Raw genomic sequence first — 25,531 nt, 5'->3', positions numbered from 1 at the left:
TTAGTAGTAGTTAATAATAATCTACACCTTTTTATCTACAAGTGTGACTAGAATGGACTAATGTTCCTTTAGGATTTAAGTTATCATTGACTTACTTCTTGGTTTCATATATGTGTTAGATAGGTAGCATTGTATTAGTTAGCAGTTTTGGTTAGCTGAGCTAAATTATTCATTATATTATATTTAGGTTTTGGTGATGACTACTAATGTTTTGTGCTGCGTCCATGATTTTCTTATTTATCATCAACTTATACAGTTGCATAAAAGCTCAATTCTTTTTTTTTTTAATTAAAAACTTAGTTACAACACAATCATATTTGAAAAGATATATAATGGTAGCTTTTGGGTTTGGATTTATTATTTGAATTTGTTTTCAATCTTGGTGATGGTTAATTCTATAGTTGACCTTTACTCAATGCTTAATTTTGATTATGCTCTGTCTTTATTGCTTATTTATTTATTTGTTTTATTTTCATTTTCAAAATTTATGTAAGATAAGAAGTCATATTAGGATGTGAAGAATTTGAAAAAAGTATTGGGAGCCCTATAACTTTTAAAATCTAAGATCTTGAAAAAGATTTTTTTTTTGTTCTTTTCTATGTCATTGTGAATAAAAAATTACTATCATTTAGAAAAAAAGGATTAATTGGTTTTGAATTAGTGTGGTCGTGTGGGTAAGAGAGTCTTTTTCCTACGCTTAATACACTAAATATATTCTTAAATAAGGGTGTTTATGGGTCGGGTGAAATCGGATTTGTCCAAACTCATACTCGACCTTAAATATACACCGGGCCTATTTTTCAAATCTTAATTCGACCCTAGATCTAATGAAACCTAAACATTTTCGGACCATAACTATACCGGATTCAAACTAGATGAAAACCGGATCTTTAAAGTTTTAACAATAATTTACAAAGAAACTTATTTATGATGCACTTATTTATAAAGAAGAAACTTGTTACCGAAAAGTTGATATCTATATTTGAACTTGAATTTATACATAAATTCTAATTTGATGCTTCTTTGATCTGTTTTCTAATTCAACAAGTGTGATTAAAAATAAAATAATAAGCTTATAATTAATACAACATAATATTAAAATTAATTTAAAACATATATACCTTTTTTAGTTTCTTTAGGATACACATGGGTCGGGTGAAGCCATGTTCATATTGACCCGAAACCGGCCCGAAATAATGACCGAGTTTATTTTTTAGACCCTTACCTGATCCTAGATCTAGTAAAATCATACCAAATTAATTCCTAAAATATTTGAGGTCGGGTCGGGTCTTCGAGCCGGACCCGATCATATGCACCCCTATTCCTAAAGTATATGACATTTTAGCAAAAAGAATGAAAAAGAAATAATTTTTAAATTTGTTATATTATTGTTTATTTGTTTATGAAAGAAACAATAAATGTGACGAGTGAACCTTCTAATGGTAAAGCCTTGCTTTCGAGGGAACTATTTTGAAGCATCCTCCTTCTAAACAAACTTGGTTGAAAACTCAGCATCATAAATCAGATTTCGAGCATAAGAATATGATATGTTCGTCGTCATCCATCTCAAAAATATAAACTTATGAGATTATGCTCTTTCAACGATATCATTCACATTAGAAGTTTCACTATAAATCGCATGTTGCTTATTCTCCAAATAGAATGGAAGTCTAATCACAAATTATTCTTTCTCTAGGATTTTGTATCTAAATAAACGCCAAACTGTCTCACATGCTGAAATGTACCTATAATCATAGTAATTTCTAATTTTGTCAATAACTTGTGTGGCTTTTGATAAATCACCAGTATTGTATAGGGTGGCTGACTAACTGTTACATGATCATTGTCCTTGTATACATATTTAAATAGATACTTAATAGAATTTGTTTGGCTTACATTTATATGGCACCCTAACTTCAGCAACAATTTTGAATTATACAGAACAATGAATTTATTGTCTAATACATATTTTTTTTCTTCATAGTTCCACCGTTATCAGTACGTCTATATTTAAAAAATTCGACTTCATTAATGAGTGTTTGCTGCCTAAATTTTTTGAAATAAAACTTTGAATGTGATTCATTCTTCATATAAGGTGAATTCTTGTTGTATACACCATATAGACTATGTACCATATAATTTTAAACAACTTCATGTAAATTTAGCCTTTCATTTTTACCAGAATTCTCAGCCGATTGTTTATGTCATCTGGCATTTAGGGCTTGAACTCATTACTCATTTATATACCAGAGAGTGCAAAATTGGCAAGGAAGCTTCCATTTCTCTCACGCTCTCATTCAGTGGAGTAATTAAGCCCTTTGAAGCCCTTCTTTTTTTTGCAGTTATGCACAGTGCACAAATCAAAGAAGCTTCCTGCATCAAATTTCATTTCAAAGTGACAACTGACATGTTGCTCTTCAAAAGTTACAAATCCAACACAATTCCCTGATATACAAAAAGCATATCAGATTGGACTTTGCAAAAGAAAGCACCTACACAACAACCTCTAGGACAGAATAGTAAGAAGGAAAAAAAAATAAAGACATCCCTACAAGACACACAAGGTATAGTGCATATCAAACTAATAATACTAACAAAAAAGGGATTATATTATAAGGTTTATACTAGAAAAATTAAATTTGTAAAACAACTACACAAAAAAGCACCTGATCCTTTATCAAACGAATCTCATGAATGAATAATTCTTACACAATTACTTGCGGTACCCAAATCCACTATACCAATAGACAAGGGAGAAATACACAAACAGAAATAATATATATTAACAGTGGTAGAAATAGAGGGAAATAAAAACGAACAATAAAACTAGATTTACAAAGACATTGAGCAGAATCGCAACATCAATTTGAGACGGCAAAAAAAAATAGATGGCAGTAAAATTGCAGAGTAACTAAATATGAAGTAACAGCGGTTGGAAACTGGAAGCTGAATGAATAAAAAGATACTCACAGGAAAAATAGAAAGAAAGAGGACGCAGCTACTGAGACTGAGAGTTAACCAAGCAGCTCAACTTAACAACAGAGGGAAGAGGGAGGGAGGAAGGAGCGAAGAAACGGGGAATGAAAAGTGAAAAGAGGAAAGAAATTTCCGATGCCGAATCAGTTTGGGCTTCCAAACATTTGGGCCTTTATTGGGCTGGGTTGAGTTTGTTTTAAGGCCTGTTAAGCCATCACCGAACTGGACCAATAAGGGTTCTCCTCCTCTTCCTTGTGGAAATGGATTCTTTCTAGTTTTTTTAACACTTGAAAGAATAAAATATAATTTCTTACTTTTAATTTTATAAGTGGAGTCAAAAATAAATAAAAAAGAGAGAATAATAAAAAATGAGATCAAACACTAAATATCATCCAATTTTTTTCCAATAGAGATTGAAGAGGATCCACTCTCTCTCCTCGTTACTTTTTGCTTTTGCTAACCAACTGCTGCCACCACCATTCTACACACATGCACACCATTTTCCTCTTTCATTTGATTTTGAGTCTCATAATGATTTCAGCTATTTCGTGGAAACGGATAGGTACTTCGAAGGCGGAACCCACCGCAGCTGAACCTCCTTCCAAGGAAGAAATTCAAGACATAATCACCACCGCCGCCATCAAGTCTTTCTCTTCTTCAAAACTCACTCAGACAATTATAAAATTTTTCAAATACTTAACAATACATGTATGTTATGCAGTGGAGTAGACATGAATCAGTTTTATATTGTATTTGAGATTGTTCAAAAGCTCAGCTTGTATGGTATAAATTAGATATTTCTTGTCATTCTTTGAATTTGAAGAACTGGTTCTTGTATCATGGCAAAGAGCATCCGTTCAAGTTCTTTTCAGAATTTTAGTGGATATGGCGAGTAAGGAATAATGACATCTTTAATTCTCATGAAACTTGACCTCCGAAAAAAGTGATTTGTCTGACATTAACTTCAGAAAAGGAGTTTAGGAATATTTTTGAATTACAACGTATGTCCCTTCCTTCTACTCTAAATGATTTTTGGAATTTCCCGTCCATTGGTACTTTTAAGATTAATTGTGATGCTAGTTATCTTGGTTCGGGTGATAGTGTTGGTTTTTCTTATGTTATTAGAGATTGTAATGGGAGTTGGCAAAGGGGATGTTTGGGAATGATTGAGAGTAATAGTATTTCTCAAGGGGAATTGTTTGCTATTTTGAGAGGATATCTCTTAGCTTGGGATGTGGGTCAACGAGATGTTATTTGTGAGACGGATTGTGTGGAAGCATTTAATCTTGTTACTAATCACCAAGATGGTTCTGGGTTTATCGATCCATTAGTGCTTAAAATAAGAGATATCATGTATTGGAATTGGCGTGTTGACTTTCGTTTGATTATGAGAGATGCAAACACGGTGGCAGATACTATGACAAAGATGACAATGAAGTTATATTTGTTTTGTTTTTCTTTGTTTAGTTTATTTCAACCACAAAAAAAAATATTTATGAAAGTGATGAGTATATGTGGTCGGAGCGTCTTTTTCTAGACAAAATTAAAAAAAATAAAGATAAAAATAAATAAGATTAAAATAATATTTTATTTGTAAAAATTTAAATAACTGTAAAATTAATTAATGAAGATTTTCATTTCTATAACAAAAAATATTATTATTGTTGTTTTTGTTATTGTCGTTACATGGTTTATAGTTTCTGGTTTAGATTTGAAAGATTAAGAATTTAAATTTTAGAGCTAAGGACTAGAATTTATGAGCAAATTCAAAGACTTAAATTATATGTTAGGGTTTAGTGTTTAAGAATTATTTATTTAATATTTAGTGTTTAAGATTTGTAGTTTAAAATTTATAGTTTAGGTCTTTAGGATTAGGTTTTTAATTTGTAGTTAGGTTTTAGGACATGTTCTTGAGAGTTTAGGTTGAGGGGTCATGTGTTAGGGTTTAGATTCTAAGATCTAAGGTTTACGATTTAAGATTTATGATTTATGTTTAAGATTTTAGTGATGTGTATTTTATTTTTTTAAATTAGTTTATAAAGTTTAAATTAGTAAATATTAATTTAAAATTAAAAAATTAGTATAAATTAAATTATTTAAAAATAAATAATTTAAAAAATTTGATATTGTAATTTAAAAATACAATAAATTAAATTGTGTTTAGTTAATTAAAGATCTCACAAATTTTATTTAATCGACGTGGGTTTAGAATTTAAAATTTAAAATTTTTTAAAGTTGATGTTAATTTGTAATTTTTTAAGCCAAAATATAAGGCTAATAGTATTATTAGTGTAAAATTATAAAATTTAAAATAAGTAGAGTAGTAAAATAAATTTTAAATTTTAAAATTATTAAAAGTAAAAAAATTAAATTTTTTTTTTAAATTTGAAACTATTGCTAATTAACTTTGTCGTGAATAGGTTCCTAACAGAAGGTAATAAAAAAAAAAGCATTATGTGACATGGTGAAGGCATATTTGGAAGTTAGGATTAGGATTTAGGGTCATTCTTTTCTTTCACTAGAATCTAGGTGATAGTTTTTTTGGAATTATTATTATTATTATTATTATTATTATTAGTATTATTTAAAAAATATTAAAAAATTATCAGAATTTATTATTTTGGCTATCAATCGGTTATTAATAAATTATGATGACTTTTTAGTATTATTATTATTATTATTATTATTTTTATTTATTTTAATTTTTTTGTTATCTATAGTATCCTTCAACTCGACAAGTTAAGAACTAATTCATTGCAGTTTTAAGTTTCATTTAAAGATTTGTTATTATCCAATAGGTTGCTGCATAGAGTGAGATTCAAATTCTCAATACTTACTTAACATATGAATAAGTTGACCATTGAATTAATTTTTTATTTTACGAATCTAATCCATCTACTAGTAAAAATGTCCAACTGCAACAAAAAGATTAATTCAATTTTTACAAAGAATTAAATTCTCAAATTAACACACTACCTCATATAATTACCTCCCTACACTTGGATAAACATTCTGTTTACTATTGTTTCGGCTCAGCTAATGTTTTCCTTGTCACAGTAAAACTAACACACGTCTTTTATACAGTGTGTCCAACTCATTTCAGCACTGTAGTATACTAGTATGATCTTAAGTAATTAAGTTTACATTTTGTATTTTGATTTTATTTGGAGTTCGTTTGTTTTTCATTCATCACAATTCTTTTATCTTTACCTGAATTTATACAAAGTCAGTTCGTCTAGAATCAGTGGGTGCCAAAATTAAATAATGATTATTGTGGTTTAAGTGTTCAATTATGATAAGTAATTACATGTTGTGATATTATTTTTCTATAGGTTCTTGTCGACTAGCAATGTAAATTTATTCAAACTAATAAGCATATCGAATTGTTTAGGATGTGTTTGGTTTATGTTTTTATTTTTTAATTTTTAATTTTTTTATATTTTAAATTTTATGAAAAAAATAAAAAAATACTAAACATAAAAATAAAAAATAAGAACGCCAATTAAATACATTCTTATTTTTTTTTATGTGTAACTTCACTCAGATAATCACATATTCACATTTCACATTGAACCAAATAGATTGTAAATATATATATATATTATTCTTTTTATATAAAACTAATTAATACATATTTTTTCTTTCTCAGGGGTATTACCCTCCCTATGTCATTAGAGAATGAGACTAATTCTTTTTTATAAGAAGTTTTTTTTTCTTTCTCTTAAATCAGAACCATTCAACTAAATGGATCTATCCCTAAACAGACTCTATATATCCTCCTAACCGATACATCTAAAAATATTGTCCAAATTATTAAATAAAGAAGAAATTAATTATCTTTTAAGAGGCACTTATATATATTGATTGTAACTTTTTTTATTTAATAATATTTAGAGGATTATTCAGAATTTTTTTACCAAAGACAAATTATTTTATTAAATTTCTCATTTTGACTCGAATTAGTTGCTCGAAAAATTTTCCTTTCACAACTGTTAGTATAATGTAAATAGTTAAATATTATCATAACATTATACTAATTAGTTGATACTGATATTTTTTCAAAGTGTGATCAATATGAAATTTGAAATTAGTTCACATAATTTAATTGGTGTTTATTTAATTAAGGTTATAAACGAATTTCAAATACGATATTATAAACTACAAAGTATTTATCTAAAAGAATTGTCAAGGTATTTTACGTTAGTATTAAACCAAGATGTGAAACAAAAAATTTGGCAAAAAAGACGGCTAAAAAATTTTGATGTGGAAGTAAAATGAGTAATATACTTTAATATTATAATTTTTGATTTTTTTAAAATTGTGGAATTGGTCCGATTTATGTTTAAAAAATTAAAAAAATTCAGAGCGCACAAATCGAATCCTCCAATTTGTGATTAAAGAATTTAAAAAATTCAGGATATACAAATCAGACCATCCAATTACTGTAATCGGGACTGTTCGATTATTCTCACTCCCATTAGATCGTTCGATTTGCTTGGCACAGTGATCACAGCCTGATAAAACACCCTATATCCCCATAACTATACCATATACCATTACTTACTCTATATCAAAATTAAAAAAAATGGAAAAAAAAGATAAAAATTATATTTGTAAAGGTTACATTTATAAAAATTGAATATTTAAATATTTAATTACTCATTTTAAATAGTCAAACATCAAATTATCTTATTCCACAAATTTTAGGCACTAAAAGAAAGGATTATAATAAAAGACGTGTACAGTCACCAAAAATAATAAAAGACGTGTATGCGCTGTTTTTTTTAACGACTCTTATCAATAAGAGTCATATACAATTATATGGACCAAATTTACATTTTTTATTATATATTTAATTAACATATATTTTAAAAAAAATATAATAAATAAATAATTTATAAGAAAAATAATGTTTAAGTTTTTTAAAAAAATTTATTATGTATTTATTAAATTAAAAAAATTTAAAATCTATTACTCTCTCGCTTCCGATTTAAATTAATAAATTACCATCGAATTTATTAGTATTTATTTTCAGCTACTAAATATAAATATTTTTTTTGCAGGTACTAAATTGTAAATAACCATAACTGCCAGCTTATTATCATTTTCTGCCTCGTCATACTTTCTCTCTCTTTAACCTCTTTCAAACCAAACCCTTAACAAAAAAAACTAAACTTTAAACTAAAAAAAAAAGATAAAAAGAAACTACTTCTTCATCTTCTTCTTCTTCTTTATTTTGTTCTTCGTCGTTGTTTCTAGTTCCTCTTAGCGTAAATGAAGGATTCGAATTCGGATCTATTCGACCCGGTTATGGTTATGGAGTCAGAGTGGTCTCGCGGCGGCGACGCCGCATCGGAAGCTGATTTTGGGTTCGCCTTCAACGACAGCAACTTCTCCGACCGGATCCTCCGAATTGAGATCATGGACGATCCAGTGGACGCCCGAACAGATTCCGATGCCTGCGCCACCATTGCTGACTGGGCACGCCACCGTAAGCGCCGCCGCGAAGATATCAAAAAGGAGAATGGTATAATAATAAAACCCTAACCCTAGAAAACTATCTATTTCTGCAAAATTATTCTTCGGTTTTGAAAAATTAGATGAGTTTTTGTGCTTGCTGTAGCTGTTAGGTTTCTAGGGTTAGTTTAGTTGTGACATGATTAGCCTAATTTTGGAGAGATTAAGGGGGATAAAAAATTCAAATTGAATTGTGCTGTGTGAATTGTTCAACTTTTCTTGGTTCTTCTTATAATGGAAAACGCTACTATCTATAGAAGATCAGTTATGGCTTCAGTATAAGTGCTAGGTGCTTTGTGTTTCATGTTTTGGGCAAGTGTTTTCAATATGTAGGAACAAAAGAAGCGGTATAAGGTATGGTTTTGCTGTTTTGGGTAGTTGTTTGTGAGATAGAACGTAGAAGCTAGAAAGTTTTGTTTTGTGTTTTTGTTTTTCTTGGTTCCGCTTTCGGGTTTGTTGATGTTTGTGCATATGGCTTTCTTTTTCTGGCTGCAGCGGTGGATCTTGCTTTGTTGCCAGAGGAACAAGTTTTGAACGGGAATCAACCTGATATGGATGATTTTGCAGCATGTGAAAATCAAGACGAAGAGGCTGTTGCAATGGTTGAGGAATCCCCTTCAGGTATACATATATGGAGTCTTTTATATTTAGGATTCTGATAGTGTTTTTTTCTGGTTTTCTCTATTTTCTCTTTGTAATGGTCAAATATGGAATATGATATTTATGGAAATGGATTTGGATCCTGTAAAGTGAATAGAGTATCATCTTTTTCTCAAGTGTGAACTTGTTTGTTCACTTGTTAATTCTGGTTAATGCTAATGTAGGTGATGAAGCTGGGACCAGTGTTGATTCAAACTGGAGCATGGATTGCACTTCAGTTGTGAGAGTTAAAACACTGCATATCAGTTCTCCTATTTTGGCTGCTAAAAGCCCCTTCTTCTATAAGGTAGATGTTTCTCTACTTTGGTTTTTCTTTTTCCTGTTTTTTGGAAGTTATGTTTGCTTAGGCAAGTTTATTTGCTTTTTCTTTTCAGCTTTTCTCAAATGGGATGAAGGAATCAGAGGAGAGGCATGTTACCTTAAGAATTAACGCATCTGGTATTAACATATGTAGAAATTCCATAGAATGTTTTCAGTCATTTCTGTGACCCCTCAAATAGTTTGTTTTACATATGCTTTATTTCTTTTGCCTTTTACAGAAGAAGCAGCTCTCATCCAGTTACTGAATTTTATGTACAGCAGCACTTTGACCAATACTTCAGCACCCGATGTGCTGGATGTGTTGATGGCTGCTGATAAATTTCAAGTTGCGTCGTGCATGAGATATTGTAGCAGGTTATTGCGGAATATGCCCATGACACCTGACTCTGCATTGCTCTACCTAGAGCTTCCATCTAGTGTCTTAATGGCTGATGCAGTCCAACCATTGACTGATGCAGCAAAGCAGTTTCTTGCTGGTCGTTACAAGGATATAAGCAAGTAAGTGTTTAGTTCTTTGATTAGTTTCAATCACATCATATTGGACACAAACATTATAAGCTCTGTAGTGATTATTGTTTTCCTTTATACTAAGTGGGGTCCACTGTTCTGTTTACCAGTGAAATTACAACATAAATTTCTGATTGTCAATTCTTTTGGAAAACATTAGTTTCTTTCCATGCCATTCTAGATTGTTTTCATTCTCAACGTTGGCATTTCCATTTGAATACTAAGTCATGTCACGTTATGTGTCCAGATATCAAGAAGAGGTTATGGCCTTGCCATTGGCTGGAATAGAAGCTATATTGTCTAGTGATGATCTCCAAGTTGCATCTGAAGATGCTGTATATGACTTTGTGTTGAAGTGGGCTCGAAATCAGTACAGCAAACTGGAAGAAAGGCGGGAGGTCCTGGGTGCACGGTTGGCACGTTTGATTCGCTTCCCTTACATGACCTGCCGAAAACTAAAGAAGGTCTTAACCTGTAATGACTTTGATCATGAGGTTGCATCCAAGCTTGTAGTCGAGGCACTATTTTTCAAGGCCGAGGCTCCACACCGGCAACGATCGCTGGCAGCAGAAGAGTCTGCCTCGTTGAACCGCCGTTTTGTTGAGCGAGCATACAAATATCGCCCAGTTAAGGTGGTAGAATTTGAACTTCCCCGTCAGCAGTGTATTGTGTACTTGGATTTGAAGCGGGAGGAATGTGCCAATTTGTTCCCATCCGGCCGGGTTTATTCTCAAGCGTTCCATTTGGGGGGACAGGGGTTTTTCTTGTCAGCACATTGCAACATGGATCAGCAGAGTTCTTTCCATTGCTTTGGGCTGTTCTTGGGAATGCAGGAAAAGGGTTCTGTTAGCTTCACTGTGGACTATGAATTTGCAGCGAGGTCTAGGCCCACAGAGGAATTTGTTAGCAAGTACAAAGGCAACTACACATTCACAGGAGGAAAGGCCGTCGGGTATAGAAACTTGTTTGCCATTCCGTGGACATCGTTCATGGCCGAGGATTGCCTTTATTTCATCAATGGTGTCCTACATCTTAGAGCGGAGCTCACTATCAGACATTGAGTCCTTCCTTTTATTTAATAATCTTTTGTTTCAATGGGTAGCTCTGACCTGTCTATGCTCTTCAGCCATCAGTATCTCATTTTCTGTAACTAGCTATAGTACTTTGTATCTCAATATGAAGGAATGTTCAATTGATGGCTAATGCTGTGTGAGATCAAAGGGTCAATTAGGACTTACTGATACATTATTTAGATAATGTTTAGACAATCCAGGTTTCCAAATGATCCTGGAATCTCAAAATCCAAATCTTTGATCTGATTTCACACTAATATGTTGTCATTGAGCTATTCTTAATTTGGCAGGTAATGTGTTTTCTTCATAAAATGAGGTTAATTGTTTTGCACTTGCATCTAATTATGTGTTATATTATTATTAAGAGAGAAAATGTTAGTATTCTGTAAGAGGCAAGGTTGTGGAAGAATTAAGAAATCAAACTCTGATTCTATGCTATGCTATTCTCATTGCTGGATGGGGGAATCTTATTCTGATTATTAATAGAATAAGGGATAGGAAAACATAATTCTGAGGTGAAGGCTGTGGAATCTAATTCTTCACGAATGCATGATGATATGATCCGCAATAATGCTATTTCAACATATTTTGTGCTTTCTATGGATATCTAAAAGTGTTTGTATTATGTTCACTGATAATTAGATGGAGACTCTTAAATATTCATCTTTAGAGATAATGGGTTGCTACCTTCCCATTTCCATGGACTCATGGTGATGGAATGATTGGAATCATGGCATTATTTACACATGTTTGGGATAAACAACCTTAAAAAAAGAAAAAAGAGACATTGTGATCTTTTCTCTCTCCAATTCCAAGGTTATATTTGTTTGGAGAGAAGTAGAGGGAAAATAGAAGGGAGAAAAGAAAAATTATAAGACTTCTTTCATAAATTACACATAAGTCTCTTTCTCTGTTTTGTTTTACTCCAAACAAACATAACTTAGGTAATGGCTTTTTATAAAAAAAAAATTAAATTTTGGTCAATATTGCATTTAGATGACTGTTTAAATAATGTGTTAGAAAATTAGTTATTTTTATTGATTTGCTAATTCATAATTATTATTTATATAGAATTATTTTATACTAACAGTTTATAACTTTTTTTAAAAAAATCGAATTTTTAAATATTTTAGATGATTAAGTCAATTAATAATTATAACGAATACTAATGCTTTGTGTTAGAATATATTAGAATCAATTAGTATTGATTATAATTATTTAGCATATCTGAATATTATAGGATATCACGTCTTTATTATTATTTGATTATTTCGATTCTCTTAACATTTATAAATATCTTTCTATTGTATCATTTCATACAACTAAAATAGACACAAATCCTTTTTTTACTGCTCTCTCTTACCTTTCTAATACTTTGTGAGATGAGTAAGTAGTACAATATATTTTAAGAGTAATACTATACATCCAAGTTGTTTTATGAACCAAGTTCAACAAAGTTAAACAATAAGACTTGGAATAATACTAACTATAGCTTATTTTTGTTATGTTAGACTAATTTGGTTGGACTTGGTTAACAAAAAAATTTGGATGTGTAGTATTATTGATATTTTAAATTCTAAAATTTAAATTCTGAACTCTCCTAAAATTTAAATATTAAAAATAAAATTTTAAATTGTAAATTTTGAACTATAAATTTAAAATTTTTAATTAGCAAAAAGTATAATATTGTTATTTAATAAATAAGTATTTTTTGTACATATAACTGATATAAGCAAGTAAAAAACGTTTTAAGAATGAGTCAATAATTACGCATAAATACTAAATAAGCAGTTACTGTAAGTTACCAATTTCTTCTGTCACACTTTCTCTCTGATACACCTTCTTCACCTTATTAATGCATTTGTAGGGTTTACTCTTCTCGTCTTCTTAATTCGGTGGATTGTTAGCGTTTCGAATTCTGATCTATTCGAACCCGTTATGGCCTCTGAAGCCGATTTTGGCTTCGCCTTCAACGACATTAACTTCTCCGACCGTATCCTCCGCATTGAGATCACCGACGACGAGCCTGTCGACGACCGTATCCGCCGCATCAAGATCACAGACGACGGACCTGTCGACGCCCCACCGGACTCCGATGCATGCGCCACCATCGCTGACTGGGTTCGCCACCGCAAGCGCCGCCGCTACGACATCAAGAAGGAAAACGGTACGGGAAAAACCCTAAACTAAAACCACAATCACTTCTGCAATCCTTTTTTTGGTCGATGATGAAAATTAACTGAATTTTTATACTTTTGTGCCTGCTTGTTACGCGTTTTAGGTGTATAGGGTGAAATGCGTAACTTGTTTTTTCGGAAAAATTAAGAAGCGGAAAATTCGTAATTTTTTTTCTCTTGGAAAATATTTCTTAGGTAGAAAATTTATTAAAATCTTCATTATATGAAAAAAGTAGAACAAATGTTAATCATTCATGATTTCGAATTTGCTACATGCATGCCAACTGTTTGTAGAAAATTTGAGGCACAATGTTTTGAGAATAAAGTATTGTGCTTTCTGTCGTGGCAGATGTGGATCATGCTACGTTGCCAGAGGAACAAGTTTTGAACAAGTATCAACCTGATGCAGATGATTTTTTGGAATGTGAAAACGAAGACGATGATCTTGTTGTGATTGTTGAAGAATCCCCTTCAGGTATTTCTATTGCATTGAAAAAAAGAGGTTTGGGGGGTCCTGTACTCAGTTATCGATTATTGAGTCTATTGCATTGAAACATTAATCAATATAAATGTATTGTTTGATATAAACAAAGAGTGTAACTGTCATCTATTGACTAGATAATAGATATGTTCTGCTTAATAATGAAGTTGTTGGTTCTGCACTGATTTACAATTTTTTTTTAATCATGATTTTTGCTAATGTAGGTGATGAAGCCGTTGATGCAGATTGGAATTTTGTTCGCTCTGTGAAAACATTACATATCAGTTCCCCTATCTTGGCTGCTAAAAGTCCCTATTTCTACGAGGTAGATTTTCTTTTGTCCTGATTAAGGCTTGGTTTGGTAAAACTTTTATTTTTTTAGAGTACTTTTTAAAAGCTAATGTATTTGCGTTTGGCAAAATCAAATTATAAATGACTTTTAATAAGCACGAGTACCACAATTGTGTTTGGTAAAACAGATTTTAAAACTTAAAAAAATTATAATAAATATGTTTATAACGAAGAATAATTTCTTTTTTTTAAATTCTTTAAAATTTCATATAATATTTTAAAATAAAATAATTTTAAAATAAAAAATTCATAATAAACATAAATATAATAAATAAACTTTTTTATTTTTTAACTTTAAAATTTTATATAAGACTAATAAACATACAATATTATTCTATTCTAGTAGGCCAATAATAACACAGGAACTAGATATATTATAAAAACAAAAGAATAATAAGATAAATTAATTAAAATTACTTGAAAAAAACCCACGAGAAACAATAAACTGGTAATATGATTCATGAATCAAATTTTGGAGTTCTAATTGAATCAATGGAAACTTTATTTTGATACTATTTTGGAGTTCTAATTGAATCAATGGAAACTTTATTTTGATACTAACTCAAATTCCAGAGACTAATAGTTTAAATATTCACTTGATTTACTCTCTCTACTAATATAAATAGAGTTATCATTAGTCTGTAATAAAATTTGTATGTAATCCAATGTTAGTACTGGGTACGTCCATTACCCACTTATATATATTGGCTCACCTTTACTAATCACAGAAAATAAGACACATATCTCAAATAAACTACTCTTATGATTATATATCTATATTTACATATGTATATACATGTTATTGTTATAATTTTAACTAATGTTCATGTAAGAAAAATTTTATGATTGGTTTTCATAAACCAAGAACAGGAAAAAAACAAACATAATAGATCTATGAAAAAATACAAAAAAACGCACAAAAAAATAATATAAATAGATAGAAGTTCATACCTAATATGTGATAGAGATGTATTTGTGTTGAAATTTGTGAAGATTATGTTGAAAAATAAAAAATATATGAAGATTGTATTAGAATTTGTGAAGGTTAGGATGAGAAGTTAGAAATATACGAGGATTTCAATGGCAATACAATAGCGAGAAATATGTGCGTGAAAATAAATAAAATTAAAATTTGGTAAGTACAAGCCAGCTTTGAAAAGCTCCTGCTTAGGTGCTTTCAAAAGCACCCCTAACTTTTAAAAGCCGCAAGCACAAGCACTTGAGCTTTTTTAATTTACCAAAACGCAAAATGAGGTGCTTGTACTTTTTACTATTTTTAAAAGCATAAGCACCTCTTGGAAAAGCTTTACCAAACCAAGCCTAATTTTGCTAAAAATATTTTTCATTTGCTTAGAGCTATTTGTTTACGTGTTGCAGCTTTTTTCAAATGACACAAAGCAGTCAGAACAAAGACATGTCACCCTGAAAATTAATGCCTCTGGTATAAAACATAAAAGCTTTATAGTACCTATTTATTGAGCGTTCCCCCAAATAATTTTTTCTTACAAATGCCATGTTTCTTTCGCTTGTTACAGAAGAAGGTGCTCTTATGCAGTTATTGAATTTTATGTATAGTAGTACATTGACCAATACTTCAGCGCCAGCTGTGCTGGATGTGTTGATGGTTGCTGATAAATTTAAAGTTGCATCATGCATGAGACACTGTAGCTCGTTGTTGCGGAATATGCCGATGACAACTGACTCTGCATTGCTATATATAGATCTTCCTTCTAGTGTCGAAATGGCTGAAACAGTCCAACCATTGTGTGATGCAGCAAAGCTGTTTCTTGTTAATAAATTCAAGGATATAGCCAAGTAAGGGTTACCCTATTTTACAGAAGATTGTGTTATCTTATATTCCGGGAACCGTGAATTGTTTTTTATTATTCTTTTTTTGTATCTGGGATTAACTATTTCCTCCTGTACATCCATTTTGTTTGCTGGTGAAATTTTCAGTTTCAATTTGTTTCCATCCATTCTTTTGTAGAACACTTGTTTCTTTTCATGCCTTTCTGCATGCTTTTCTGTCTAATGTTGCTCTTCGCTTTGAATGCTAACTCATGTTATTTGTGCAGGTATCAAGAGGAGCTAATGACCTTGCCATTAGCTGGTATAGAAGCAGTAATTTCTAGTGATGATCTCCAGGTTGCATCTGAAGATGTTGTATATGACTTTATCTTGAAATGGGCTAGAAGTCACTACGGCAAACTGGAGGAAAGGCGACAAGTCCTGAGTAATCGGCTCTCACATTTTATCCGGTTCCCTCACATGAGCACCCGGAAACTTAGAAAGGTCTTAACGTGTAAGGACTTTGATTATGAGGTTGCATCCAATCTTGTACTTGAGGCCCTTTTTTACAAGGTTGAGGTTCCACACCGCCAACGGTCACTAGCAGCAGGAGATTCTTCCTCATTGTACCATCGTTTTGTTGAGCGGGCATTCAAGTATCGCCCAGTTAAGGTAGTAGAATTTGAATTTCCCCATAAGCAGTGTATTGTATACTTGGACTTGAAGCGGGAGGAATGTGCGAATTTGTTCCCATCCGGCCGGGTGTATTCTCAGGCATTCCATTTAGGCGGACAAGGGTTTTTTCTGTCAGCACATTGCAACATGGATCAACAGAGTTCTTTCCATTGCTTTGGGCTGTTTCTTGGAATGCAGGGAAAGGGTTCAGTTGGCTTTACCGTCGAGTATGAATTTGCGGTGAGGTCTAAACCGATGGAGGATTTCGGAAGCAAATACAAAGGCAGCTATACATTCACAGGAGGAAAGGCTGTTGGCTATAGAAATTTGTTTGCCATTCCATGGACTTCATTCATGGCTGAGGATTGTCGTTACTTCATTAATGGTGTCCTACACCTTAGAGCTGAGCTAACCATCAGAAACTGAAAACCTTCTTTGGTTTAGTCTTCTGATGACTAGCTATAGTATATTCACCATTTTGTAAGTTTAATACATGCAGGCAATGGGAAATAGGTGGCTAGTGCTGCATGAGATCAAAGTATTAATTGGAACTTTTGATTAGTTACTTGAATGATGATTAGTGTATCTAACTATCTATGTTCAGAGTTAGAAACTAGTCATTCTTGCAAAGTTAGGACTATGACTATCTATGCCTTAGACTCGAGAATAGTGTGAATATTATATTATATATTATACTTGGCGACAAGGATATTGTGTAAATTAACCATGCCTTTTTTTTATGCTATTCTTGAGTCCTACTCTAATAATAGCTCAAACTAAGGATTAAGGATCTCAAATTCGGAAGTCTGTGGTGAACGATGTAGAATCTGATTCTTTATGCGAAATGAAATGGAAGTTCCTAATGACCACAAAAAAATAAAAAAGGATAAAGAAAATGCGACTTCGAACAAAATCACAAATAATGCTTAGATAATTGTAGTCTCACCAAACCCATGGAACATGCGAGTGCTATTGTTGGAAAAATAAAATTCAATGAGGAATTTGATTCGTTCTTAGTGGACACGTCATGGGTATATTGTTAGAGATTTGTTTGGAAAAAATAAACACGAATGCTTTGATAGGGAGCTGCTAGTTTGTGATTGGAGAAGTCTTTTTTCAATTTATCGGGGTTACTTTGCAAATTTCACTACGCCATTTGAATAAGATTTTTTTTAAAAAATCATAAATTATTATTTACTCATTTTGGTCTCCAAAACATTTTAGACCAGCACTTTAGTTCCTCAACTAAAAGCGATTATTGAACATTGGTTTGAAGAAGAAGTTGAAAGAAGCGTTTAAAGTGGTGGACGAGTGGTTATGGAGATAATAGGGCAAAGGAGGAGGGAGATGGCGACGACAAAGACGACAGGTCTTAACAAATCGGGCTTACTGTCTAGATTCATGAGATTCATCGAAGACGACAAGTACTTGAGCGACATAGTCATTAGTTTTTTGATTATGAATTGGTTGAGAACAAGTTAAGGATTTTTCTTCTTGTGAACATTGAAATTGCAAAGTGTGCTTTGTGTAACTTGAAGTTGTAGTGTTAGACTGTTAGGGTTATGCGAGATATGATGGAAATTGGGAGAAGAACATTGTCATTTCCGATCAGAAGGGGTTAGGGACCATTTTGTCCGTTGTTAGAGTTGTCAGGAACCATTTTATCCTCCATTAAAATTAACGGAGCAAAAGACTTAAGTGACTGACAGAGTTAATTGTTAAAGACCAATCGAGTAATTAATTTTAGTTGGGGACTAAAGTGTCTGGTCCGAAATTCTTTGGGAACTAAAATGGATAAATACTCTAAATTATTAAAGCAATTAATTTTTAAATGTATTAAGATAGATTAAGTACGATTTTGGTTCTTAAGGTTTAGGTAAGAAATTTTATTCGTCTTTAACTTTTTTTTGCATTCAATTTCGTCCCTGAGATTCAACTTAGTTTTAAAACCGTCCTTGATAATTATACCCTCAATGTCATCATCTCCATCACACATTCAGAAGAGAGAGAAGCAGAGACTCAGAAGCAAAGAAGGAAGGCTCGCTGTCGCCCTTGCCGCACCTCGCCGTTGCCCTCGTGGCGCCTCGCCACGACTTGCACGCTCCCCTCGTCGTGACTTGCCCTCGCCTCGCAGCGACACGCCTGGTCCTCGTCCTTGTCTCGTATTCTTCGTCATTGTCGATGAGGTAGTGGTGGTAGTCGTGTTTCTTGCGTTTCCAGCATCACCGCCACGCCTCCCTTCCCCTTTCCTCTTTATTATCTGTCGTGACTCTTGTAGAATATGGGTGAGCAAACAGAAAAATTTTAATTCTCTAATTTCTTTTTTTCTCTTTTCCTTTTTCACAAACTCTAATTTTTCGAACATGGATTGTTGTTGCTTTTCTTAGTTCTTTGGTTTTTTTGAGAAATTGGAGAAAAAACAATATGTTTGTTATTTTATTATTGTCTAATTTTTTTGTTAATATTTGTTATGATGATGACGATGATAATTTTCTTATTTTTTGTTAATGATAATTGTTTTGGTACTGAATTGTTATTTTGGTTTTGATTTATCTGAGACTCTTGTTAAAGGTTAGGTTTTCTTGTTGGATTCATAAATAAATGGTGTGGGATGGTAGTGGGTATGATGGTAGTGAATAGGGTGGTGAGAAGAGAAAGGAGTATTTTTATCATTTAAAAAATAAATCTGTCTTTTTGAATGATTTTAAAATTACTTAAGCTCTAGGGACGATTTTATATATATATAAAAAAGTTGGAAACAAAAAATTTTTTTGATTTAAACTATAAGGAACAAAATTATACTTAACTCTATTAAAAACTAGAACGTACTTTTTTTTAAATTAAGAACGAGATTTGAATCTGCGACTTTTAGGTGAATATGAAAAAATTATGTTATTTGAGATATAATTCATTGACAAAACTAGAACGTGTTTATTGTAAAAGTAATTATGAAAAGCATCAATTTTAGGTGATAATATAAAAGAACTTATAAAAATATATTCTATCCAAAATGCAGCTAAATTACGATTAAGAAGTTTGTAAGATAATAACATACTACTGTACTGTTAAAAAGAAAATACTATGAGAGAACTTTGTCCCAATTTTCCTATCTTTTATTCATAAAATTTACATAAATAATTTTTTATAAAGACTAAAGTTCCTAGCATCTTGCGAAATTTTTTTTCATTAGGCCCAAAATAAGTTAAATCCAGACGCAAACCAGGGGCAAAAACGTCTTTCCATCCACAAAATACATGCCCAATTTCATCCACTTAGAAAAATCCCGAAACCGATAAATTTTATATGGTATATTTATATAAATTTATAACAAATAAAATAAAAACAGTATTATCCATATAACTTTATAAGAGCGTCAATATTTAATTATTTAATATTATTATTATTATTAAATCGTAAAAATTTAGGGTTTCAGAGAGAGAGAAAGTGAGAAACACACAAACGCACACACAGAAAGAGCGAGCGAGAAACAGAGAGAGAATCCCCTCAATTTTCTAGAGAGAGAAAGCTCGAGAACCTCGAGCATCCACAACAAGCATGCCGAAGAACAAGGGAAAGGGAGGAAAGAACCGCAAGAGAGGAAAGAACGAAGCCGATGACGAGAAGCGCGAGCTCGTTTTCAAAGAAGACGGTCAGGAATACGCTCAGGTTCTCCGCATGCTCGGTAACGGTCGCTGCGAAGCCATGTGCATCGACGGAACCAAGCGTCTCTGCCATATCCGTGGTAAGATGCACAAGAAGGTTTGGATCGCCGCCGGTGACATCATCCTCGTTGGTCTCAGGGACTATCAGGACGATAAGGCTGACGTCATCTTGAAGTACATGCCCGACGAGGCTCGGTTGCTGAAGGCGTACGGTGAGCTTCCCGATGGTGTTAGGCTTAACGAAGGAATCGGTGGTGGCCTTGATGAGGAGGACGATGGTACTGGTAATGATTACATCGAGTTTGAGGATGAGGATATCGATAAGATTTGAGGGGATGGAAACAAAGGTTTGGTTTTTAGGGTTTCGGGAAATTGAAATTGAAATTGGGGATACCCTAATAGCGCAAATTGGGAATGAGAAGAAGACGACAATAGAATTACTATTGTGTTACTTTTATTAATATTACTATTATTATTACTACTGCTGCTGCTGTTACTTTTTAATTTTCGTGTAATGCTTGGAGCTTTTTTTTAGTTGTGTACTGTGAGATATGGATATGGATTTGGTGGAATTTGAATGAAATAATAGCTGAGTTATGGTGTTATCTTTTTAATGTGTGGATTTTTTGTGTTATGGTATGTTTTGGAGCTTTTGATGATGCTATTGTTTGTGATGTTTGTTGTATGATGTTGAGTTTGTATATCAATTTTAATTTATTAATTGACATAGATGGTGTGTGTGTGTTTGGATAGTTTGGGAGGAAGAGAAGGGAAACCATCAATCTACCTCTCTGCCATAAGACCCTTATTAGCATAGTCATAGGTTGGTTCTAATTTTGTGGTCACTGGTGATTGATTATCTCATCTTTTATCATTAGAAAGAATGTTTGTGTGGGTTGATGCCTGATCTAGTGCTGTTGAAAGGTTAGTATTCAGTTCTGGGCAATTAATTCACTTCATGAATTTGATCATGTACATCTAAGGTGCTGGTTTGAGCCTTTTTGATCATCAAATTTCGGTTCTTCAATCAAGGGTTTCACGTTGAGGCAAGTTGTTGCTCTGTAGGTATTAGTGTGAAGTTATTCCAATGAGCCTTGTTTATTTATTTTTAATATAAATAGATGTTGGTTAGTTTCCTCCATGAGAAGGAAAGAACTTATCAATCATAAGCATATTTATCATCAATTAATTGAAGCAAACGTTTTCTTTATCTTTGTTTTTTTTTTATAATGCATTAGTAAAAAAAAAAAAAAAGTCTAAGTTTCTTTTTTCTAACCTATTCGTCAAATATAAATATCCAGATGCGTTTTTAAGGTTAACAATTATTTAGAGACAAGTAATATTAAGTTTAGTGCGTGTATTTTATCCTTTTTTTTTCGTTCAAGTAAAAAAAAGGTGATATTAACTTTAAATTGCCTACTTACAACCAAAAAATTGAACCTCTACCTTTTGAGCAATGTCTTTATTATAGATTGAACATCCCCACGAATAAGAAACAGAATAAAATACAAACTCTACAACATGCGAAAAATCCGGATAAACTGGATGTCTGGAAATTCAGTTCAGTGAATGCTGCCCCAGCATAATATTATGCTGAAAAGGCATAAATACAAAATAGAATTTCTTAAAATGTTTTGTCATGTAGCAGAACACTCAGTACATCCAATGCCCCTTTTGGCATTGACTAATATCAAGTTTGCTCTTTTATTTTGCATCAACTTGGTGACCTCTTTCAAACAATGATTCAAAGAGGTGTATCTAGATGCTCCACAGCTTTATCCACCTTAGAAGAAGGTTTTCAAGATTTAGCACAACAATGGCTTGCATGACCTTTTCTAAAGGAGATGTATTTTTTTTAACCATATTTATTACTTGCTTTTATAGGGTTCGTTTGGTTTCCGTTTCACAAAATCCTGAAACACTGAAAATAAAAATAGAAAATGAAAACACAAACCAAACATATTCCAATATATTTCCTAGTGAAGCCATAAGACTATTGAGAATACTTGGTATTTAGAACAAAATGAAATAATAGAATTAAAGAAATGCGGCCTTAAAAAATCAGTGTAATTTATGATGCTAAGACATATGTACCAGACGGACAAAAATTTGGTGTATGTTGAGGCCTAAGATGCAAGTACTAAAGTTGATTAAGCACTTGACAATTATACAAATAATCACCCAACCATAAAATTACAGCATTAAACCAGATATATGATGATTAGTCATTCACATCATTACTAGCTATTTGTCACCAATTATTCCTCTCTCAACTAAGATTCTGAAGCAAGATCTTAATCCCTCACTAAGCTCCACAATATCAGATTGCAACAATGTAAATCAAGTCCGAGGTCCATAGCTAGATGCCCAAGTTAAAAGAAATGTGCTTCTGCCACTTGAAAATGAACCTGTTTCACATTTGTCAATATTAACATTATTATTTTTGGGTCAATTCTTTTAAGATAAATAACTAGTCATTAAGGCTACAAAAATAAGGGACGTGAGCGGAAGAGAATAACACAACACAACCTACAAATAACAATACATTCGACCATGGCAAATAGCCGGTTTACACTCGTCACAGAATTGTTTAATGCAGCATACAATCGATAGGTTGTATACATCGAAATAACCGTTGTCTGGCAAAATAACAAAATAATAGCAATCTCAGTCTTCACAAATGTAGTAATTAGTAACCATCATGCATGGTACTCACACAGCTTTGAAATTCAAATCACAATCTAGCCATCTACATGTACAATACTGACCTGTGATTATCTAATCTTCTCAGTGCCGCTGATCTTCTCGGCGGCTTCCCTGACCTTCTCCATGTAGCCCTCAATTGGAGGAGTCAAGGTTGCCATAAACCGGTTCACAGGAAAAGGTGTTAAGTCGGGGACCAAAGCAGCTTCCCTCAAACCCTCAGGCAAAGCCTCAATCGCCTCCTTCTTCAGCCTCAAAAGTGTCGTTTCTTTAGCCTGTCATTATTAGAATAGTGAATTTGATAGAAATGAACATGATGATTTCTCACTAAGCTATACATTAACCAACTAATATTGTGATTAGTTGCAGATTTGAGTACCTCAATAGTGAATTCAAAATCACAAAATACATTTTTTCCCGTTCACAAACTTGTTTGATTCTTCCTCAAATCAGACTATTGCTCTAGAATGATTTCAATATCATGAATAATAAGCAATGAACTGCTTTTGCAGATAGTTTAGCTCACCAAATTTTGTTAAAAACACCTTCTATACCAAAATACTTAACATAAATCACTTCACTTTAAACATATAAAGAAAAATCAATAATAGATGCATCAAAATAATGAGTAATTAAATTTTCAGAAGCAGAATTAAACACATGCTAAGTAAATATAAACCACTTTTCCGCATTACTCTTAGATAAATCAAAGTCATCAGTAATCAAACTCGCAAATGCTGAACCAATCTAATTGTCAAATTAACTAACATTTAGCTAATTTTTAACCAATCCAACTGATTTCTTCAACTGTGAAATATTACCAGTCTCTCCCTATGCTTCTAACTTTCTATTAATCTAACTGATCCTAAACTTTTCAGATACTAACTACTAAACATAAATCACTCAATTTCAGCATTTATTAACTAAAATCATTCTTAGATAAGTAATCGAATCAAACATACACTAACTAATTTCAAACAATACAAATGACAAATTAACTAACTTTTAACCGATCTAACTATATATTCTGATGATGTAAAATTACCTGTCTCTCCCTGTGCTTCCTCATCAAGACCCTGCTATACTCTTTCGCCAACTTCCTACCATCTTCCACAGTCAACTCATACTTCGGAATCTTCTCTTCATCAACCAAACCCAAAGTGATATAATCCAACCCCGGCGTCCCAATTATCGTGGGTTTCTCCGAAACCTTGTACTTGTCGTCCTTCCTCTTCATCAGCTGAATTTCTCGCTGCCTCTCTTTGCTCAACAGCCCCATTTTCTCGCGCTCAATTTCTCGCGCGCGTTCCTTGGGCTTCAGGTACCGAACGGGGGTTGGAGCTTGTAGGCACTGATCGTAGAGCTTCTCACGCTCCTGTTGCTCTCGGGAACCGGGTCCGGGTTTTGATTCGGATCCCATTTTCTTGGTTGTGATTTTCGAACGTTTTAGGGCTTGTCCAGCTTTGATCTTCGCTTTTCCCTTTGCGGTTCCGCTAACGGGGAATCGCTGAATGAGGTTGTGGGTTGTGAGAGATGAAGGGAAAGGTTTGAGCTTTGTGATTCGGAGCATGGTTGGAGAAATGCGTCGAAGTTGTTTTGAGGTTCGGTGATCAAATTTTCGAGCTTTTTCTCGTTGGTTTTAGGGTTTATTAGAGAGGTCTGAAAAATGGAGGTGGAGCTAGGAGGTAGGAGAAGATGAGAGTGATGATAGAATTGGGCCTCAGGCCCATTAAAGGAATTATTGGTCCAGCCCAATAAATGGATTTCAAGATGAAGTAACATTCTTTTGACAGACCGAAAACAATGTAACATATTTTTGGTACAGTAATTTTGAGATATAATCTTGTTTAAGACCAAAAACAAAATATTGTTTTTTGTATTATTAATTTTTTGGTTTATTTAAGAAAACTAGAATGAGACCCGCGCGATGCGCGGGACGGTAAATTAATGATAGTATATAATAAATATTAAAAATTGTTATATTTTGTAGAAATAAATTAAATATGTATAAAATGAAGCTAAATTTAAAAGGTGTTTTATTTTAAATAATTTGTAGTACAAAAGATTTGGATGTTGGAGTTGTACAAAGTGACATTTTTATTTGGTAGTTTGATTTTTGCATTTGTTTTAGTTGATGGACTTAGTCATCTTATGTGGCGCCCGTCCTCCTTTTTTTGTTGGTTGTTAGAGTTGGTGCTTTCTTCTTTTTGTCGTAGGTTTTTGCAAAGACATGTTCTTTATGAATTGTTGAGTTTGATGCACTTTCTATTGTGTTATTTGGTTCCATCTTTGTACGTATGTTCTTCTTTCGAATATGTGTCTTGAATTTGTATGGTTTTCTTTCTCCTTAATCTCTTGATGAGGTGGTGCTTCAATGTCATTATTTTTCTGAAATGTCATTAGATTTGAAGCAGTTGTGCCCAATAAGTTTTTTGCGTCGCCATCAAATAGTACAAAAGTTGTTGTAACACTTTGATCTAAAACCTTTAATTGAATTCTGAACCTAAAATAATTATTGGGCTAGCAACTAATAATTTGATAGATGAGATTATGAAAAATATATAGAGTTACCTTATTGTTGGATATTGTGGTGTTTGATTACATGTGCCACAAATGTAGTTGTTTCTTTTTTTTATATGC

The 25,531-nt window shown here is 32.5% G+C and overlaps 4 protein-coding genes across 4 annotated transcripts; 3 read left to right on the top strand and 1 right to left on the bottom strand.

Annotated features, from left to right (window-relative positions):
• The first annotated feature begins 8,103 nt into the window (after positions 1–8,103).
• Positions 8,104–11,443, top strand: LOC107472966 (BTB/POZ domain-containing protein POB1). The gene is made up of 6 exons (XM_016092489.3): positions 8,104–8,503; positions 8,989–9,114; positions 9,318–9,439; positions 9,528–9,591; positions 9,693–9,972; positions 10,229–11,443. Exons 1-6 carry the CDS (start codon positions 8,251–8,253, stop codon positions 11,040–11,042), a joined length of 1,659 nt encoding a protein of 552 aa, XP_015947975.1. The 5' UTR covers positions 8,104–8,250; the 3' UTR covers positions 11,043–11,443.
• A 1,368-nt stretch (positions 11,444–12,811) lies between these two features.
• Positions 12,812–17,260, top strand: LOC107472967 (BTB/POZ domain-containing protein POB1). Its single transcript, XM_016092490.3, has 6 exons — positions 12,812–13,221; positions 13,581–13,706; positions 13,937–14,037; positions 15,441–15,504; positions 15,599–15,878; positions 16,139–17,260. The coding sequence occupies exons 1-6, from the start codon at positions 12,993–12,995 to the stop codon at positions 16,950–16,952; spliced, it is 1,614 nt and encodes a 537-aa protein (XP_015947976.1). The 5' UTR covers positions 12,812–12,992; the 3' UTR covers positions 16,953–17,260.
• Positions 17,261–19,941: 2,681 nt separating this feature from the next.
• LOC107472972 (eukaryotic translation initiation factor 1A) lies at positions 19,942–20,802 on the top strand. Its single transcript, XM_016092494.3, has one exon. It carries the CDS (start codon positions 20,082–20,084, stop codon positions 20,517–20,519), a length of 438 nt encoding a protein of 145 aa, XP_015947980.1. The 5' UTR covers positions 19,942–20,081; the 3' UTR covers positions 20,520–20,802.
• Positions 20,803–22,234: 1,432 nt separating this feature from the next.
• Positions 22,235–24,581, bottom strand: LOC107472970 (uncharacterized). Its single transcript, XM_016092492.3, has 3 exons — positions 23,937–24,581; positions 22,957–23,166; positions 22,235–22,596 (listed from the first exon to the last, which is right to left on the bottom strand). The coding sequence occupies exons 1-2, from the start codon at positions 24,459–24,461 to the stop codon at positions 22,963–22,965; spliced, it is 729 nt and encodes a 242-aa protein (XP_015947978.1). The 5' UTR covers positions 24,462–24,581; the 3' UTR covers positions 22,235–22,596; positions 22,957–22,962.
• Between the last annotated feature and the right edge of the window lie 950 nt (positions 24,582–25,531).

This window comes from Arachis duranensis, chromosome 2 (genome assembly GCF_000817695.3).
Source record: "Arachis duranensis cultivar V14167 chromosome 2, aradu.V14167.gnm2.J7QH, whole genome shotgun sequence".
NCBI classification, from domain to species: Eukaryota; Viridiplantae; Streptophyta; class Magnoliopsida; order Fabales; family Fabaceae; genus Arachis; species Arachis duranensis.
This window is presented reverse-complemented; position numbering and strand designations above follow the sequence as displayed.

What these genes read in the sequence shown, in the direction of transcription:
- LOC107472967 (XM_016092490.3), top strand. Translation starts at nt 12,993, where the DNA reads ATGGCCTCTGAAGCCGATTTTGGCTTCGCCTTCAACGACATTAACTTC. An exon ending in TGTTGAAGAATCCCCTTCAG is followed by an intron (nt 13,707 to 13,936) that starts GTATTTCTATTG and finishes TTGCTAATGTAG; the next exon opens with GTGATGAAGCCGTTGATGCA. An exon ending in CCTGAAAATTAATGCCTCTG is followed by an intron (nt 15,505 to 15,598) that starts GTATAAAACATA and finishes CGCTTGTTACAG; the next exon opens with AAGAAGGTGCTCTTATGCAG.
- LOC107472972 (XM_016092494.3), top strand. Translation starts at nt 20,082, where the DNA reads ATGCCGAAGAACAAGGGAAAGGGAGGAAAGAACCGCAAGAGAGGAAAG.
- LOC107472970 (XM_016092492.3), bottom strand. Translation starts at nt 24,461, where the DNA reads ATGCTCCGAATCACAAAGCTCAAACCTTTCCCTTCATCTCTCACAACC. An exon ending in GGAAGCACAGGGAGAGACAG is followed by an intron (nt 23,167 to 23,936) that starts GTAATTTTACAT and finishes TAATAATGACAG; the next exon opens with GCTAAAGAAACGACACTTTT.
- LOC107472966 (XM_016092489.3), top strand. Translation starts at nt 8,251, where the DNA reads ATGAAGGATTCGAATTCGGATCTATTCGACCCGGTTATGGTTATGGAG. An exon ending in GGTTGAGGAATCCCCTTCAG is followed by an intron (nt 9,115 to 9,317) that starts GTATACATATAT and finishes ATGCTAATGTAG; the next exon opens with GTGATGAAGCTGGGACCAGT. An exon ending in AAAGCCCCTTCTTCTATAAG is followed by an intron (nt 9,440 to 9,527) that starts GTAGATGTTTCT and finishes TTTTCTTTTCAG; the next exon opens with CTTTTCTCAAATGGGATGAA.